Source organism: Zootoca vivipara, chromosome 6, assembly GCF_965207765.1.
Source record: "Zootoca vivipara chromosome 6, rZooViv2.hap1.1, whole genome shotgun sequence".
NCBI lineage: Eukaryota > Metazoa > Chordata > Lepidosauria > Squamata > Lacertidae > Zootoca > Zootoca vivipara.
The window spans coordinates 19,098,569-19,117,766 of NC_142589.1; the positions used below are offsets into that span (position 1 = coordinate 19,098,569).

At 48.4% G+C, this 19,198-nt stretch overlaps 1 protein-coding gene and 1 long non-coding RNA gene across 6 annotated transcripts in view; one reads left to right on the top strand and one right to left on the bottom strand.

The window, feature by feature from the left end:
• Window positions 1–1,204: 1,204 nt before the first annotated feature.
• The window catches only part of MEGF6 (multiple EGF like domains 6), a 201,376-nt gene continuing 183,382 nt past the window's right edge, over window positions 1,205–19,198 (bottom strand). For all 5 annotated transcript variants that reach the window (XM_088671670.1, XM_060276165.2, XM_088671671.1 and 2 more), the window contains 10 exons: window positions 18,418–18,549; window positions 16,914–17,042; window positions 15,989–16,117; window positions 14,586–14,714; window positions 13,104–13,232; window positions 12,265–12,393; window positions 10,834–10,962; window positions 9,326–9,457; window positions 7,345–7,392; window positions 1,205–3,777 (listed from right to left, as the gene is read on the bottom strand). In XM_088671670.1, the coding sequence (XP_088527796.1) occupies window positions 3,713–3,777; window positions 7,345–7,392; window positions 9,326–9,457; window positions 10,834–10,962; window positions 12,265–12,393; window positions 13,104–13,232; window positions 14,586–14,714; window positions 15,989–16,117; window positions 16,914–17,042; window positions 18,418–18,549 (1,151 nt within the window). In that variant the 3' untranslated portion in view covers window positions 1,205–3,712. The remainder of the gene's footprint in view (window positions 3,778–7,344; window positions 7,393–9,325; window positions 9,458–10,833; window positions 10,963–12,264; window positions 12,394–13,103; window positions 13,233–14,585; window positions 14,715–15,988; window positions 16,118–16,913; window positions 17,043–18,417; window positions 18,550–19,198) is intronic.
• LOC148685266 (uncharacterized) lies at window positions 1,894–8,769 on the top strand. The gene is made up of 3 exons (XR_015950459.1): window positions 1,894–2,014; window positions 3,554–3,635; window positions 8,538–8,769. It is a non-coding gene; the product is annotated as an uncharacterized LOC148685266 (long non-coding RNA).

Below are 19,198 nucleotides of genomic sequence, written 5' to 3' on the forward strand. Positions count from 1 at the left end.
TTCCTATTCCCTGCAGCTGGGAAGTAAGGTCCACTGAATTCTGCAGGGCTGCCTTCTGAGTATACCTGAACACTATATTACCTGGACACTGAGGTCCAGCGCCGAAGGCCTTCTGGCGGTTTCCTCACTGTGAGAAGTGAGGTTGCAGGGAACCAGGCAGAGGGCCTTCTTGGTGGCGGTGCCCTGTGGAACGCCCTCCCATCAGATGTCAAAGAAATAAACAACCGTATGACATTTAGAAGACATCTGAAGGCAGCCCTGTTTAGGGAAGTTTTTAATGACTGATGTTTTGATTTATTTTTAAGCTTCTGTTGGAAGCCGCCCAGAGTGGCTGGGGAAACCCAGCCAGATGGGTGGGGTAGAAATAATAATAATAATAATAAATTATTATTATTATTATTATTATTATTATTGAGTAGATGTGAATAAGACCGTGTGTTAGTCACTTTGCACTTGATGATTTTTAATCATAAAATCAGCTCAAGGCCAGAACTGGTGATGGGGAGGAGGTACGTTAGAATTCTCCTGATAAAGATGTGGGCAATGACATGAGAACATAAGAAGAGACTGCTGGATCAGGCCAATGGCCCATCCAATCCAGATTCTTGTTCTCACATTCGCTGTCCCAGATCCCTGTGGGAAGTTTGCAAGTGGAACCTGATTGCAAGTGCAACCTCCCCACCTGTGGTTTCCAGCAACTGCTGGTACTGTGTTTCTCCAAAAATACGCCATATCCCCAAAATAAGCCACACTCCGAAAATAAGCCATACCCCAAAAATAAGCCATAGTGATAGGCAGTTTAACCTTGTAGGTTAAACTGTACCATACTTAATTTTCTAAAAAAAAATAAGACATCCCCTGAAAATAAGCCACCGTGTTTTTTTTTGAGGAAAAATAAATATAAGACGGTGTCTTATTTTTGGAGAAACACTGTATGCAGAAGCATGCACTGCCTCTGGTCGCAGAGACAGAGCTTAGCAGCCATCATTCGCCTTGCTTTCGGTGAATTTGTCTCATCCTTTATTAGAGCCATTCAGGTTGGTGGTAATCGGAATTCTAGAACTAGGGAGGACAGAGAGGCCATCTGTGTATGCAACGTGATTATTGTTATTTTGGGCGGTGGGGGGGGGAACCCCAAATAATTTTTTATTTTTGTGTTGGACATAATACTGTGTGGCCCAAAAATCCTTCACGGAGGATAGCATAAAGTGTGTATATAAATATAAATATATATATTTTTAATAGAAGCAAGTAACAACATTATAATTTTGTCAGACATATGGCAATATGTTCTGCAGTATTTGCAGCTGGAAAAAAACCCAAAGATCTGTAAACCGGTGGCAGGATCAAGTCAGAGGTCATGGGTTGTGTCCAAATCTTAGTCCAACACAAAGTCAATGTAATGGGCATGACTGGCTTAAGTCCATTATTTTCCACGGATCTGCTTGGGGGTAAAACACAACTCTGAGGGAACAGGAAAGAGGGTTGATAGCAGGTAGGTGCCGCTTTTGAAAACAGGCTATGGCATTATGGACAAAGGAGCACTAATCTTGCAAATAACAACTTCCATTAAGCTGAACAGGCAAAACTCTGCTCTATTAAATTTTAGCTGGGGGAAGTTTCTGGTGGGTTGTCCCCAGACACAAATATGAAAGCTAAAACCTTCACATATAAAACACTGTACAGCTCCACAGTTTCTGATTACTTTCTAAAGCCGGGTTCAAGTTCTTATGCATGACACACGATAAAATCTCAGTGGTGATGGTGAGTTCTTTCTCTCTCTCTCTCTCTCTCTCTCTCTCTCTCTCTCTCTCTCTCTCTCTCTCTCTCTCTCTCTCTCTCTCTCTGCTACAGTAGCTCAGTTTTTAACTTGCTCTCTTTTTATTTCCCAAGACTTAGCCCTTGTAAAAAGGAGCTTGGGCAGTGAGCATTTCCCATGTCTCCTGGCTCAGTGGAGTTCCTTATCGGAGGCACTAGGAACTTCTGTTTTCCAGATTGGCAATGGATGGTCAAGGTAAGTTGATGCCTTTGCTGTAAACCTACCTCGCCTTTCACAAGATAAAAGATTGAGGGAAAGGGTGAAGGTGTGTGTTTGGGGGTGAAATTCCTGAATTGTTTGGTTGTTGCTCTCCTGTGATTAACCAATTTCTGTGGTTAATCGCTACTTTAAAAAGGAAAACTTCTCTAGGTGTTCAGCCTTCAGGATCTAACCCCTCCATGCAGGCTGATAAAATCCTGTCCTTTTCATCCTGTCTTGGTTCCCAAATTTATTTTTAAGCAGAGTCTTCACCAAAGTACTTCATTGCAAGTACAATGTAGGCTGTCGGACACGCAGCAGAAAGTTTGTGGGCCACCAAGCATGTTTCAGAATCGGCAGAGTTCCAAGTTTCTGTTTAAAAACAGCAAGTAGCTTTCCCTCATGGCTGTATAGGGAAAGGCCAGGCAAAAAAAGCTTATAAAGTCTCTAAAACAAGGAGGAAAAAGCACTTTAAAAAACAAACCAACAACCATAGGGCTGCATGAATTAATCTAACAAGCTTTTTAGCTCTTGCTCTGAACAAGTTCCATAGTCTTTTCCATCTTCCATGATGGGAAAACAAGGATTGCAGCAGAAGAGATGTCCCTATAGCATTTCACAAGCTCTTGCCTCTTGCAATCTCTCTCTGATGATATATTGGTGAGGGCTGATGGGTGTTGTAGTCCAAAACGGCAGGAGAGCACCAGGTTGGCGAAAGGTGGATTAGCTCTCGCCCCTCATGGAGCAATGAGCATCAATTCAGCTTATGCAAAGCCAGGCAGTTAAAACAAACTTCCCCAAGTCTGATGTGTTTAGGCTTTAGATTTCAGGCTTCATAGCTCCTTTGTATACGCAAAAGGCAGCCTAAAGTAAGCAACCCAACAGACCATCTCAGGCTGGCTGGTGCATCTGCAGACTCCGGAGTGGCAGAGCTTGACAAATGAGGTGCCAGGCTATGATTCTTCTACAAATCCCTTAGGCCGGATCATGGAAAGGCAGCAAAACAGCCTGCACCTTTGTAGTGCCATGTTTTTGCACCTGGGGCCTTCTGGGAGTTAAAGGGAGCTATCCTCTTCTCTCCCAGCAGCTTGCCACTCTCAAGCTCTTGGCTAGCTAGTATGGGGGCTGTGGAGATCATTCTATCTCAAGTGCCAGTGATGTTGTGTTTCAAACACACACACTTCCACCCTCTGTCTCCCACACTTTCCAGAGGCTACACAGACCCATAGGGCCTTTTGCATAGCATGTATGAAGATGCAACTTTTGATACACCTGCCCATAAATAATACCTTTACATAAATACAGAATCCTGCTATTAATAATTCCAGGCAAACAAGAATAACTCGTAATTACAAGCTTTTGCTCTTTTTAAGTCTGGAAGCTCAGAGACAAAATGGCTATGCTTAAAAAATGGTTTCCAGATTTTGTGAGTGGATGAGATGGCGGGTTTTTTTGGGGGGGGGGTGCTCCACACCGCCTTGTTGGTTTGAAGTGGATATGTGCTTGTTTTGAGTTGTTTGCACTCTGTCTGTGCAGGATGACAATTCCTCTGGACACAATCTTGGATTTGTTGCGCTCTTGAGGGGTCGGATCTGCAAGCTGGTGTGTCGCGAGTCAGGTGAGCCAGTTCCATACTTGGCAGCCAACCCTTGTAGCTTCTGCACAAGTCTGCGCTGGAAGTGATGAGTCCAGAAACTAGTGCTTCAAAGATGGGGCAACCACCCTGGAGGGAGCCCGGTAAAAAGTCCGAGACTGTGCAGCTATAAGAGAAAATTATAATGTGTTAGAGGAGCAACACCATGGTTTTCTGTGCTGGCAGGCATGGCCTCAGCAACAGGGCTATATAGTTCAGTGGTAGAGTCCCTGGGGGGGGGGTTCAATCCCCAACATTTCCAGGTACTAGGGCTGGGCAGTGTACGGTTTTCAGCATCTAAGTATACTAATATATCACGATACAGTGGTGCCTCGCTAGATGAATGCCCTGTAAGACGAATTTTATGCTATATGAAATAGGTTTTGCGATTGGAGGTTGCCTCGCAAGACGATGAGGTTTTCTATGGCCGCCACTTCGTCTTGCGAAGTGTGGCCATAAAAACCTCTGATCGCAAAACCTAGCGAAAGGGGCATTCGTCTAGCAAAAGGGGAACCAGCTGTAGCAAGGAAAGAAGGCAAAGGGAGATCAGCTGAGAGGCACTGACAGCTGTCACCGCCTCTCAGCTGATCTTCCTTTGCCTCCTTCTTGCGCTGCAGCTGGTTCCCCTTTGTGTTCCGCTGATCTCTGCCGGTGAGGGGCAACCGGTAGAGACCAGCGGAACACAAAGGGCTGTAGTGCGGGAAGAAGGGGGGGAGTGCAGGAAGAAGGGGGGGAGAAGTAACGGATCCGTTCCCCCACTTCTCCCCCCACCGCCACGCACACCCGGGAGCTGAGGATGGGGCTTTGGAGAAGCGCTGCGCCTCTCTGAAGCCCCGTCCGATGTCGGCTGTGTGCCAGGCGGCGGTGGGAGAAGTGGAGGAGCCGCTTCTCCCGCCGCCGCCTGGCACACAGCTGCTTGCCTCGGCAGCCGCCGTCTGTGTGCCAGGCGGCAGCAGGAGAAGCCCCCTACGATCCCCTCTGTTTGACAGGCGGGATGGGGGGGAGCGGAGGATCAGCGGGTGCTGCTTGAGGAAGGCAGGCAGGCACATGGCAACAGCCCGTGGAAGCTCCGGGGCTGTTGCCATCTCCCTGCCTGCTTCCCCGAGCTGAAGCACCCGTGATCCGGAGCAGAAGCGCGCCAGTGCGGGAACGTTTTCGCTGGCTGCCTTCCCGAAGCCAAGGGGAAGGCAGCCGGCAAAACACCCCCGCATCGGCCCCGTCACCCGGAGCAGAAGCGCGCCGGTGTGGGGACTTTTTGCCGGCTGCCGAAAGCCCCGCTTTCCCCTCACCCCGCCCGACACAGCGCAGATCAGAGGAGGATTCTCCTCCGATCCACGCTGTGTCGGGCGGGGGGAAGCTGTCGGCGGCAGGGGGAGAAAGGGCTGCTTTCTCTTCCTTCGTTCCTCTTCCCCCCCCCCAACAGAGCCCGCATCTGACGGGTGTTCCGAAGCCCTGTCAAATGCCGGCTCTGTCGGGGGAGGCAGTGGCACACACCTCTCTTGGCTCGGGGGAGGCAGGCAGGCAAGAGAACAAGCGCCTGCCTGCCTTCCCCGAGCCAAGAGAGCAAGTACCGCTGCCGCCGCCAGGCCCCCGAAGCCCATAGGAATGCATTAATTGACTTTTAATGCATTCCTATGGGAAACGGTGCCTCGCTACACAAAATTTTCGTAGGACGAATTGAGTCCTGGAACGAATTAATTTCGTCTAGCGAGGCACCACTGTATCTGGCTACTTTTTCCTTCCCGCCTTAGGGGAGGAAGAAGCAGCCAGATACAGCACCCAGCCCTTTGGCTGAAGAAGCCCCTTTATCATATAGCTCTGGCTCTCACAAGCTGTGAGGAGGGGCAGGAAGGTGCCCACCTCCCAGCTGAGCAGCCGGTCTTTTCCCTCCCAGTTGGGCACTTTGAAGGAAAGACTGGTCGCTCCCTTTGCTTGCTTGTGGGAGGCCAGGGTTGATGCAGCTTGTTCCCAGCACCCAGCGTGTGGAGGGAACAAGCTACTGTACTAAGGCAAGCGGGAGCAGGGGCTCCCTCAAAGGCACCTGCCTGCTTTTGCTCAGGGGAGGAAAGATGCAGCCTGTCCAATGGCGCTCAAGCCCACGGAACCTGTTGGGCTCTATTCACAGGGCTCCCCTCCGCCTTCCCATGGGTGGGCAACCTCTTTCTCCTGAGAGAAAGTCGGCAGGGCAGCTGAGAGCTGCGCAAACACTCTGTTTGCACAGCAGCCTCGGGCACCACCACTGTACAGGTGGGTGGAATCTTTATACCACTCTGCTGAAGGGTTTGCAGCTGCCCGTGCCCCTCAGTGAGCAGATGAATGAAGCCCCCACCGGTTCTGTGGGGGCTTGACCAGCCAAGAAGCAGGCTTCCTTTAACTGGCCACCTGCTCAGTTGATCAAGCCTTCCCCTCCTGCATGCTGGGGGCTTTGTTAAACTGCTCCCCAGAGGCGCAGACAGTGATGCCTCCTCAGTGGAGCAGTTTAAAGAAGCTGCCTGCCGGCTCAATGAGGACCAGTCCTGGGTGATGTATCGATATACCATATTTTTCACTCTATAGGGTGCACCGGACCATAGGGCACACTTCGTTTTTACAGGAGGAAAACCAGATTTCTGGTTTTCCTCCTCTAAAAGGCTGGGAGGGGGGCGCTGGAGGGGAAGCGGAGGAGGCAGCAGCCGCGGAGGGACCAATCCAGCGAAGGGAGCAGGGGAGGAGGGGCAGCCTGGTAGCGATGCTACCGGGCTTTTCCTGCCTCCCCCAACCCTGCAGACACCGGCGAAAACCACGCTGCCCCCGTCTTGCCGGCGGTGGCATCAGCACCCCGAAGGGAGCGCGCTGATGCTGCTGCCGGCTCTGACAGGGGCAACCACGCTGCCCACCGTTCTAGCGAGAGCCGGCGGTGGCATCAGCGCTCTGAAGGGTGCGCGCTGATGCTGTTGCTGACTCTGGCAGGGGTAATCACGCTGCTGCCCCCCCACAGCCGGTTTCTTGCTGCGTGCAGCTCTGGCTTGGAGGGCTGTAAGCAGTGGATAAGTGGCTCTGGGTCAGCCCACTTTACAGCTGTGAAGCGAGAGGACAGAGAGTCGCTTGGGTACCATACCCACTGCGCACAGCTCCCACTTTGCTTGAGCGAGAGCCAAGTGCAGTGGGCACCCTTCGCTCCATAGGACGCAGGGACATTTTCCCTTGCTTTCTGGGAGGACAAAATGCGTCCTATGGAGCGAAAAATTCAGTATCACCCAGGCCTACCAAGTATAGATGGAAGAGATCTCTTAGCCTGAAACCCTGCAGACCAGCCTTTCTTTGGGTCTTCAGTTGCTGTTGGACTACAGTTCTCATTATCCCTCAGCACTGACCCTGCTAGCCAAGGGTGGTGGGTGTTGTAGCCTATCATCATCTGGGAACCCAAGGTTGATGTAGACCAGGCATCCCCAAACTTCGGCCCTCCAGATGTTTTGGACTACAATTCCCATCTTCCCCGACCACTGGTCCTAGTAGCTGGGGATCATGGGAGTTGTAGGCCAAAACATCTGGCGGGCCGCAGTTTGGGGATGCCTGATGTAGACCATATGGAACTAGGTGGGCCCATGGTCTGATTTGGTCCAAGGCTGCATCCTATGTTCCTAGCTCTGATGCCCCTCTCTCCCCACATCAGCCAGCTCTGAGCTCACATATATCTATATATAAAACAACTCACATTGTTCCGGTTGTCGTCTCGTGTGGGTTAGCAGCTGTGGTAGGCCACCTAAAAGTGAAGACGTGTTAGTTTTGCTGTGTCCCTTCATCTATCTGTCATATTCATTTCATCGCATTTCTATCTCACCTTTTTTCTGCTCGGAGCTCAGGGTGGTGTGCATGCCTCTCATATTTGATCCCCAGGACAACACTGTGCTCTAGTTGGGATTTAAACCCTGGTCCCCCAGGTCCTAGTCTGACACTTGTAAGTGTGGGCATGACCTAGGTCTTAAATCATACTGGGATGATGCCTGAGGACTCCCAGTTTGCTCCTTCCTTCCATGACTATGGTAAGAAAGCACAACCAGGGATCCTGATTTCCACCCACCCAAACAAAACGAGTAAAAGCTAAGCCTATAGAGACTAGACAGTGCTTTTCTTCTGGGGGGGGGGGAAAGGTGCTGGTACCCTTGAGTATCCCTCCCCCAAAAAACCACTAGGTTAAGATGGATCACAGCTTATTTGGGTGAAACAAACAATGCTCCTCTGTTTCACTGCCTTGATTCATCACTTGTCTTGGTTGAAAAGCATCCCAGGTGGGAGGCGGCTCTTAGGGGTGGCACTGCTGAGTAGAAAGGAGGCCACTATCTCCCTGCCTCTGTTTCCCTCCCAAATCTTCCCATGAAAAGAACAAGGGAGGGACTTTCATAATATGGCACCCTGAGTGAGGACAAAATTTGGTATCAACCTCAAAATTATTATTATTATTATTTTCACACAGAGGTGATGGAACTGAGTTCCTGTGAGTTTCCCCTTTAAAAAGCCCTGCTCTCCCTCTCTCTCACACACAAAACAACCCCCACATTTTCTTTCTTTCTATCTCTGGTACCAAGAGAAGCCTTTTCCAGTAAGTGAGAGAGAAATTGAGGGAGGGCAAGCCTCTCAGCATGTCATGGCAGCACCTCCTTCTCCCCATTTGGGGTCCGAGGTGGATTCCTACAGGGGCTGGCTTTCAAAACTCAGCTCACGTCTGTGTGTTTTGCACTCCCTAGGGGCTCAGACAACCATTACATGTAATGACAGACCAGTACAATTATTATAGAGAGAGGGATACCTACACAAACTTGTCTCCGTCTTTCTATGTATGCACACAATGGATTTGTATAAAGTGCAAGTGCTGCAGCCTTTTTTGGACTTGACTACTTTATTCTGCAGGTGGTGAGGAAATGCTGGTGAGGAAATGATCTCCTTGAATATGACCACCTAACATGGGTATATTTGTGTGTGTGTGTCTGATTTTATATGTAGCTGTGTACTATATATTTTGGAAAGTTGTTTATTGTAACCAAATATTGCATGATATATCAAGAAACACATTTTCACCTTTGTTTGGATAGAATTGGATGCCATTTTGTTTTTGCCAGACTTAAACCTTTCAAAACCTCAATGATACTTTTAGTTTCTTACAACCAACACTGGCCATTCCCCCCTACCGTGTGCTTATACAGTGGTGCCTCACAAGACTCGTTCCATGAGTCTATTCGCTTTGCAAAAAATTCGTCTTGCGAATTGCGGTTTCCCATAGGAATGCATTGAAATTTCTTTTATTGCCCATAGGAACGCATTAATTAAATTTCAATGCATTCCTATGGGAAACCGCGATTCGCAAGACAATTTTTTCACAAAACGAATTCGTCTTGCAAGTCACCATCAGATCGCAAGACGAATTTGTCTTGCGAAAAACTCGTCTTGCGAGGTACCACTGTATATATAATCACACACACACATCACACTGAAAGTAAAAAAAAACAAACCCACATTGTCAGTTGTAAAGATTCTCCCTCATTTCCCTCACCTGGTTGAGGAACAGTATTATGGAAGCAGGTCATTCCCTACTAGCAGCTGAACAGTGGAATGATGGAGGCCAAAGCAGGCTGCTGCACATAGATAAACTCAAAATAGTCCAGGATTTCTTAAGACAGTGGCCAATTTGGCCCCCTTACCTTCTCGACACATTGCCCCCATGTAACCATTCAGGCAAACGCAGCGGCCGTTCTGGGCATTGCAGTAAGCGTTGGTCATGGAGCACTCGCACGTCAGAGCACAATCGGGGCCAAATTTCTTCAGTGGGCAATCTGAGTTAACAAGAGGAACAAGTCAAATCACAGATGGTGCAATGCTAGGAAGGCATCTCACCCGGGGGGAGCTAAGCTTCTGCCGCACACATTTAAAACACAAAAATGTCCCGAGACTGGGAGGCCTTGACTCAGCAGAGGAGGTAATCCCATAGCAACAGGGTCCCCTGGAATCTTAAGTGCAATGTATGGCAGAGGTGAGGAACCCAGGACCGCATGTGGCCTAGAGGGTCACATTTGACCCACTTGCTAAAGCTGGCTCCCCGCCCTTAGCATAAGATGGGCAGATTTCCATCAGTCCAAGGCAAGACACTTAAGGGAGCAGAACCTGGTGGTTAACCTTGGGGGGGGGGATCCTGAATAGCTCGGTTGGTTAGAGCATGATGCTGGTAATGCCAAGGCTTCAGGTTCAATTCCCTTATGGGACAGCTGCATTGCAGGGGGTTGGACTGGGAGCATCTCTTAGTGGTAAAGAGGAAGAGCTAAAGCTGTGCAGTCCCATAGAAATGGAAGAAATTTCAGGGCCTTAGGGGATGGGGTCAGGCACTGTCTCTCTGAGAACCTCATGACTGATGAGCCAAGAATTTTTTTAAAAGCAACCAAAAGGGCCATAGCTCAGTGGTAGAGCATCTGCTTTGCATGCAGAAAAGGCCCCATGTTCAATCCCTGGTGGCTCCAGGTAGATTCAGGGAAAGCTCCTGCCTGAAATTCTGGAGTGCCACTGCCAATCAGTGCAGACATTACTGAGCTAGATAGACCCGATGCTCTGACTCAGGTGGCTTCCTAAGTCCCCCACCTTCACACTCTTACTAGTGCAGAAAAGCGAGCACTGCTGCAACAGCCAAAACAGCTGGTTACTCCTGCAAGCTGCTGATTAATATAACTTCGGGGCTGCAGGGGCAATTTCCAGGTACACTTCCATGTACAAAAAGCTCCTAGAGGCCGGCAGGTATCGGATCGCCTAGTGCAAGGGTGGCCAACTCCCAAAAGATTGCGATCTACTCACAGAGTTTAAAACTGGCAGTGATCTACCCCCTTTTTGGGGTTCAGGTCAAAGTTGTTGAGCTTTTTTTAGGGGAGCCATAGTTGTTGAGCTGCTTTGGGGGGAGCCACTGATCTACTACAGACGTCCTGTGATCTACCGGTAGATCGCGATCTACCTGTTGGACATGCCTGGCCTAGTGCACCTGCGTCCCTGAAGGCCACGAAGTGTTCAGGTGTGGAAGACTAGCAGGCAGCTCAGAGTCTCCAACTTGCTGCAACTGAAAGGGGCCTATTTGCATTGCTGGCCCAGCCGGATGGAAGCCAGTCCACTCCTGCCCTCGACACGGTGTGACTTGTTTCTTTGTAAAGATTATACACAGCCACGTACTCACCCACGTCGCACTTGGCACCCGTTTTCCCAGGAGGACAGAGGCAGCGGCCGCTGGTCGCCTCGCACGGAGCGTTCCCCTCACAGTCGCACCGATGTCGACACTTGTCTCCATATGTCCCCACGTCACACGCTGTGGCCACGAAAGAGATATCCATTCTTACTAAGGGTAGGCAAATTGGTCCGTTTCATTCCCCGCCTCCGCCCCCATTTCTCATCTTTCCAGTATGCTCAGTTCTCCATATTTCTGCAGCAGTTTTCAATTATTATTATTATTTTTCAAATCCTTCTTTACAGTCTCCCCCCCCCCCCCCCCGGGATGTTTTAAATAGAGCAGACAACATACGCATTTTCCGGAGTTGCTTTCAAACGCAAACTATGTTTCTGACATGTAAGGATATTATGCGCCCTTAGAATGTAAATTACTGCTGCTATGCTATCTGAAGGATGTTTATCCTGGAAGATGAGCAAGACATAAGTAATCAACCATTTAACTGCTGTAAAGATTATTATAACTTAAAACTGGGGCAGGGGGTGTATGTATCTCCTACTAAACGAGAATGGTTTGAAAAAATCTGGTCTATAGTAATCAAATTATCTTAATACACATATACCAACCTAATAGGTTCTTGGGGAAATGGGTTTCCTTCGTAATGTTTCTGAATAGTAATTTTAATGATCCTGTTGAACCTTGTGCTGCTTTCAACTTGTTCTAATTTTATGGTGTTATGGGTATATGTATTTATTTACTTTACTGGCTCTGATGTAATCTCACAAAAATTAATCCAAATTTCAGCGTACATTTCCCCAAACATACACATCCTTTCGAGCAGCTTCCCCTAAAATAATGTCATTTTCACTAATGCACGCATTTCTTTACACACTTTCTCCTAACGCAGAGTTTTGTACACCTTGCTTAGTTGAAGAAGAGCATCACAAAATTCAGAGGCATCGAATTTCGAAGGACAGCCCAAGTTTCAGTATGAATACTGCTTCAGGCAGTGTGCTAAAGTGCGGACCGAACCAAATCTCTGCCACATCACTGTTACAGCCATAGGGCAAGAGAATGATATCCTTTCAACAAGAGCTTCCCTTCAAGCCAAGGAAGTCAAAATTAAAATGAGAGTACCGCCCCACTGACAGTTAAAGAAACAGATGGAATGGCTCAGACCTGGGTGGAATGGCTCACTATCCTCCTAAATAGTATATATAGCAGGAGTTGAGAACCTTTTTGGCCAAGTGGGCCAGATATTTCTCTCTCCCACAGCCCAACTTGGCAGGTGGGTTTTCCCCGACGTCCTGTCAAAGTTGCCCTATGCAGTTGGGCAGAGACACTGCCCAAACAGGTCTGCAATCCCCCCTCAACATCAGCTGATATGAAGGAAACTCAATCCTGCTTTCTGCAGCCACTTTTCCTTTCCGGAAAGTTCCATACCTTTCTGACACTGGTTGCCGTAGAAACCTGGGGCGCATACACATTCCCCTGTCGTCGGGTCACACGTGGCTCCGTTCTGACAGTCGCATATCTCCTGGCAACCAACTCCATGAAATCCAGCTGGGCAAGCTAAGGGAAATGGAAAGCCATTGGGAATCTAATTGGAAACATCCACATAAAAAGAGTACCAAGAGATATTTGGGGACGGGGGATTCCATTTGGCTTCTTGCAGCTGGCGACCCACTTAACCAAAGAGCACTAAACAGCCCTTGGATTTGGATTCATTGCATTGCCCTTTGCCAACTCACCATCGTTCAGGTCCATCAATTTCACATGTTCAGCCTGCCATTATCAAAATAAACAAGGGTGTTGTTGTTTTTCCGCCCCAGCCCCCAAATGCCACCATTTTGCCACCACTGTTTTGGGCAGTAAAACTGAGGTTGCATACAAGGTGATTTTTAAGGGAGTGGGTGAAATTTAAAGGTGGGATTCCTCCTCAAAACCCCTATGTGATGATGGACTTCAGGGGGCATTGACATCCACAAATATTTCCCAGGGCAGCAGCATCAACCCCTTTCTCCCCTGTGCTTCTAAGTTCAAGCTGAAATTTATCCCACATTGTAATTTGAGAGCACGACTAGCTTTTCTGACTTGGCTGAAACTTCAAATGGAGAGGCCACTGGGTTGATTGATTGAACCTGGGACCTTCTGCAGATGCTCTGCCACAGAGCTGCGGCCACACCCTATTTCTGGAGACAAGAGCAGCTCTTGTCTAACCATCCTAAGCTTGGCCTAACCTTGCAATAGATTTCCGGAGCAACAGGAGTGGCCACACTTACTGTGTTGGCAAAGATCTCCATAGTGCCCTTTCCCGCAGCGGCAGGCTCCCGACACCGGGTCGCAGGTCATGTTATTTTGGCAGGTGCAGCTCAGCTGACAGTCGGCTCCGTATCTCCCTGGCGGACATCCTGCGGGGGAAGACGGTGTCTCAGTTTATCACACTGCTCGTAAAGAGGTGGTCTCGTTCAAGCTCAAGCAGGCCAAAATCAAGATTTATAATCAAGCAGGTTCCAAGAGATCCTGCTTTGTTTCAAACATAAGCATTTTTTTTTTTCTGGGGGAAATTACGCAAGATCTCAATTAAGAAAACAGTATGCCAATTGGAGAACATCTGTGACTGACATCACACATATCTAATGGTAGGAGAAAAACAGTCATCATGGGCTTACTCCCCGCCCCTTTTACTCTCATAAAAAAGGAAGCTGGCTGATGCAGATCTTTAAGCCATCTAGCTCAGTACTGTCTACACTGACTGGCAGCAGCTCTCCACGATACCTGGCAATGTGGTGGATTGAATCCTAGACCTTCTGCATGCAAGGCAGAATGGAATGGATTCTCTCTAGAATATCCTTTTGAAATTGTTTCAGAGCATCACCCATCTTAGTACAAAATAAAAAAAAATTCCTTCATGCACACGAAAGCTCATACCAAAATAAAAACTTAGTTGGTCTTTAAGGTGCTGCTGAAGGAATTTTTTTATTTTGTTTCGACTCAGACCAACACGGCTACCTACCTGTAACTACATCTTAGTACAGTTCTCTCAGTGGCCAAGCAAATACCCTAAAGTATTGCTTTATACCCAGCCAGATGGGTGGGATATAAATAATAAAATTATTATTCAAACTAGGGTCCCCAGCTGTTGTTGGACTACAGCCCCCATCATCCCTGACCGCTGGTCCTGTTAGCTAAGGATGGTGGGAGTTTTAGTCCAACAACAACTGGGGACCCAGCTTGAGATACGCTGCCCTAGTGGAAAGCTTGAAAACAGGACCTGAATGCAAAAGCTTTCTCCCCTAGCCCAGTATTCAGAAGCATGCAGCCTCAGACATTGGAGATGGCGCATAGCCATTATGACTAGTGGCCAATTGTAGCCCTGGCCTCCATTAATTTGTCTAATGCACTTTTAAAAATCACCCAAGGAGATTACGATAAATAAAAACAGTTTGGTCTACTGGATCGGACCAAAGGCACATTTAATCCAGCCAACCAGGACCTAAACCAAACTCAATTGTCAGGAGACGTGCCAATGAGTTTAACTTCCGTGCATCAAAATTCACTCTCTAAAACATTTGAAACCCCCACCTCCACGTTCATGACCTGCAAATGTGGTTGGAAAACGAAGGTGGGTTTTGTTTTGTTTTAGCACAGCAGCTCTAGTGAAATTCCAGCAGTCTGGACCGCAGCCAAGCTGCGGGGGAAGGCAGAAGGATCAATTGCACCTTTGTAGCAAGAGGGAATAGGAGCCGCATATGCAGAATTACCCAATTCGCAAAACTTCCCCATCCACCCGAGCCCACACAGGCAGGAGCCGTTGGTCGCGAGGCAGATCCCCCCATTTCGGCAGGCACACGTCTGCTTGCAGCCGGCTCCGTGGTGGTTCCCTGGACAGCCTGGTGGCGAAGAAGAGAGCGAGAGATGGTGGTTGGGGATAGCCAGGGTCAGACACCTATTTCTGTTGACGGAGCAGTGTGATGACAGGACATGAAGCCAGCCCTGTTGGGACTGGGCCAAAGGACAAAGTTCAGCATCCTGCTTTCCACAGTGGCCAATCAGAGCATAGAAAGCATCAGCCCTCCCCAAAATGGTAGGGTCAGACTAAGAGTCCATTCTAGTCCACAATCCTTTTTGCAGTGGCCAAAACCAGGTGCCTCTGGGAAGCCCACAAGCAGGACATGAGTGTGCAACAGTACTCTCACCAACTTCAGTGAGTAATTTATTATTATTATTATTATTATTATTATTATTATTATTATTACCTGCCTTTCACCCCAAGGTCACAGGGTGAGTTACAGCTATTAAAACACAAAATTCAAAACCAGTTTAAAGCACAAAAACAGTTTAAAGCAAATTAAAATTGCAGAAGAAAGATGGGGTCCTAAAAATATGCATCTCAAGTGTCAAAAAACAGGATAAAGAAGTGTCCCTATTTTCCAGGAACAGTCCTGGATTTACAGAAGCTGTCCCACTTTCTGATTTGATCCAGGAATGTCCCGCTTTTCCTTGGGATGTCCCTATTATCATCGGAGAAATGTTGGAGAGTATGTTATGAATGAGCCCAAAACTTGTTGGATGGGAGATTCACAGCTTAGAGCAGGCATCCCCAAACTTCGGCCCTCCAGATGTTTTAGACTACAATTCCCATCATCCCTGACCACTGGTCCTGTTAGCTAGGGATCATGGGAGTTGTAGGCCAAAACATCTGGAGGGCCGCAGTTTGGGGATGCCTGGATTAGAGACTGCCACAGAGAAGGCCATGATCCGGAGCATTATGCTCACAGGACTCTTGGACAAAATGACACTTTACATTAATGGCAGGCAGTGGGGGTGAAGTTCAGGCCTGGAGGCAAATATTGTCTTCTAACTGGCTCTCAAAACTCTTCCAAGCTACACCGCACCCGTCACTGGCCCTGCACTGCACCACTAGAGTTTTTGCCTGGCTGGACTTTGTCGCTGAACTCCGATGACACTTCTTCCTTGCCTGGGTGGAGGACAGCAAGGTGCATGTGAAACTAGCGTACAAAAGAGAAAAATCTCTTCCATCGTCCGCCCACACATTTGCATCTGGCGCCACCCACCATGGGCATGCAGCCCCCAGGACGTTGCCTAGAAAGGGAGCATGGCCCTGGGATGAAAACCACCTGCTCCCCCTGCTGCAAACACTTACCATGCTCACAGTTGGGGCCAGTTTTTCCCGGTGGGCAAAGGCAGAGGCCTGTCGCATGATGGCAGGTGGCGGTGTTGCCACAGGAACACACTAGGGCACAGTCCGCACCGTAGCGACCGGGTGGGCATGCTATGGAGGTGGGGGGGGGAGAAAGAGCAACAAATAAAGGTCTCATTTACAGCAGAGTCTTCTTAGTGTTTACTCCCAAAAGCACATCTCCGTAATCAAGGCTGCAACCCTACGGTAAGGAATAGCAACCCAATTTCACAGATTGGAAGGTGGGGAGGGGAAGTTATTTTCCACCAGTGATGTTTCCTGATACAGAGAAAGTTCTGGAAAGGAGAAGCTGACCCCTTTATTAAAGGGGCCTTTATTAAAGCTGACCCCTTTATTAGGCCTTTATTAAAAAGAAAGGCACAGGCTGGGTTCATTCCAACAACCCTTAGTATGTTACCAACTTTCAGTCTGCACTTAAAAACTGGGTTGTCTCCAATAAAGTGACAGGTTTGTTGCATTTTCCTGATGGTTCCCTAACTGTTAACTTCTGTATTATATTTGAGCTTGCACATGATGCAAAAGCCACTTTAAGAAATATGGCAGAACAGAGTGCAAGTTTAGTACTCATTTCCATATTATTGTCAAATGGATTTTTTTTGGGGGGGGAGCAAAGAACACATAAATGAGTGCTAAACTTGTGCTATATTCTGATCTTTTATAAAACAAAGGACTTTACCAGCTTCTGTCATTTTTACGACAAAAAATTTAAAATGTGATATTTTGGTTCAGGGTTACGTCACCTTAAAAAAAAACAGCCTGTGTAAATTTCATGATGATATTTCAAATATTTGATTTTTCGGCTCAGCCTTTCGCCACTCAATATATAAGAAGCGGCTGCATTACATACAACCCATTCCAATCCACTCACCAGTACCACAGTCGGCACCAATATAACCAGCTGGGCATTGGCATGTTCCCGTGGTGGTCACACATTGCCCCCCGTTCTTGCACTTGCACTGCCTCTCACAATTTGGACCGTAATGCCCAGAGGGGCATCCTGGGTAAACAAACAAACCATTAAAAGTTTACAAGATTCAAAATAAGCCTTTAGGCTTGCACTGCCAAAGCAGAACATTTTGCTCATGTCAAACCAAATTCCATTGCCACAGAAGGGGGACTGACTTGTTTTTGCCATCGTGCAGCGATTCTATCGACAGCATCCGGAGATTCCAGCCAGGAGGGGTTGTGGCTGTGTTGCAAAGCACCTGTTTTGCACACCAATTCCCCCCCCCCAAGGTTCAATTCCACCATTCTCCAGGTAGTGGGTGGGAACCCTGCTTGAAACCCTGCAGATAATACTGAGCTAGATGCAGGGGTGGAAATTTGGTCATCTTTCATAATATGGTGCCCTGCAGAGGGCCAAAATTTGGCGCCCCAAAATGGATCTTCTCAATTTGGTCCCCCCTCAGATTGGTGCCCTGTGTGGGGGAACCCCTTGCACTGCCCTAAATCTGGCACTGCTGGAGGGACCAATGATCTTAGTATAAGGCAGCTTCCTATGTTCCTATGCTCTTGTAAAGGTAAAGGTACCCCTGACCATTAAGTCCAGTCATGGACGACTGGGGTTGCGGCGCTCATCTCACTCTATAGGCCAAGGGAGGAGGCGTTTGTCCGCAGACAGCTTCCGGGTCATGTGGCCAGCATGACTAAGCAGCTTCTGGCGAACCAGAGCAGCACACGGAAATGCCGTTTACCTTCCTGCCGGAGCGGTACCTATTTATCTACTTGCACTTTGAGGTGCTTTCGAACTGCTAGGTTGGCAGGAGCTGGGACAGAACAACAGGAGCTCACCCATCGTGGGGATTCGAACAGTCGACCTTCTGATCGGCAAGCCCTAGGCTCTGTGGTGACAGCTATTCAGAGATCAGCTGTGCACTCGTCACCCTAAATCTTTTGAGTTGAACTGTCCTCTGCTCCCTTCTGCATCCTCTATACATTCTTTGTGTGTGTGTGTGTGTGTGTGTGTAAATGTACTAGAGAGCAAGTGTGGTGTAGTGGTTAGGACCTGGGAGTCCAGAGTTCAAATCCCTCACTCAGCCATAAAGCTCCCTGGGTGACTTTGAGCTACTTAGTCTCTCTCAGCCTAGCCTACCTCACAGGGGTGTTATGAAGATTAAATGGGGAAAGAAAGAACCATGTATATACCACCTTGGGCTCCTTGGGGCAGAGGCGAGATACAAATGCAATACATCCTATCTCGCAGAATGTGGAGACGTCCAAAATCCGAAAGGCACTGATATTCTAATCTATATGAAGTCACCCGAATGGTGTGAATTCCATCAGCTTACTTAAAACTGCAGACCAAACAATGTTATCTCCCATTCCCTGCGATGTAAGCAAACCCCGCTGCAAATAATTCAGAGCAAACTCACTTTGTCGGCAATTGCTGCCGTGGTAACCGGGTGCGCAGATACAGTCTCCTGTCACTGGGTGGCAGTCATGGTTCACTCCAGGACACTGGCAAATCCGAGCGCAGTTCATTCCGAAGGTCCCAGGGAGACAGGCTGAAGGGCAGGGGGCATGGAGGAAGAAAGGGTAGGAATGAGCTGGGATGGCGAAGGTTGCGTCCAGATCTCTTTTGGAGCCCAACAAATTTGGTGGTGCAGAGATTCCATAGCAAGGTTTTCCATGAGGTGGCTGACTCCTGTTTTCTGTTCTTCCGTAATGGAATTGAAAGCTGAGCAGATGCTGTATCTTATTTTTTGACATGCGAGGGCACTGAATCGCAACTTTCACAGAAAGGATTTGCGAACATTTGCTTTTTATTGCCTGTGGCCCCACCGCCGCCACCACCACTCTTCCAAAGGTTCCCTAGGAGGAACTGTGACCCTCAGATTGAAAATAGTTTCTCCACCCTGGCTTAGACCCAGATTAGTGTGCCCTCAACCCAGGCAAGGTCTGCAAACTCCTTTCACCTGCTCCTCCCCCTGAGCCTTACGGGGCATTTGATGGCCTCATCACTGTGCTGTGACCAACATTTCTGCAGAATGTGTTAATATCAAAGGCTGAAGAGCAGCAGCCCAGGTCAGGGTCCTCCCCCCCCCCTATTCGATCAGTTGACATTTTCTCTTAGAAAGAGAGAATGCTTGTCGTCCTGTGAAAAGTCAGCCGGCACTTTCCCCTAGCAAAACAGCTGAAACTGGCACAGGAGCG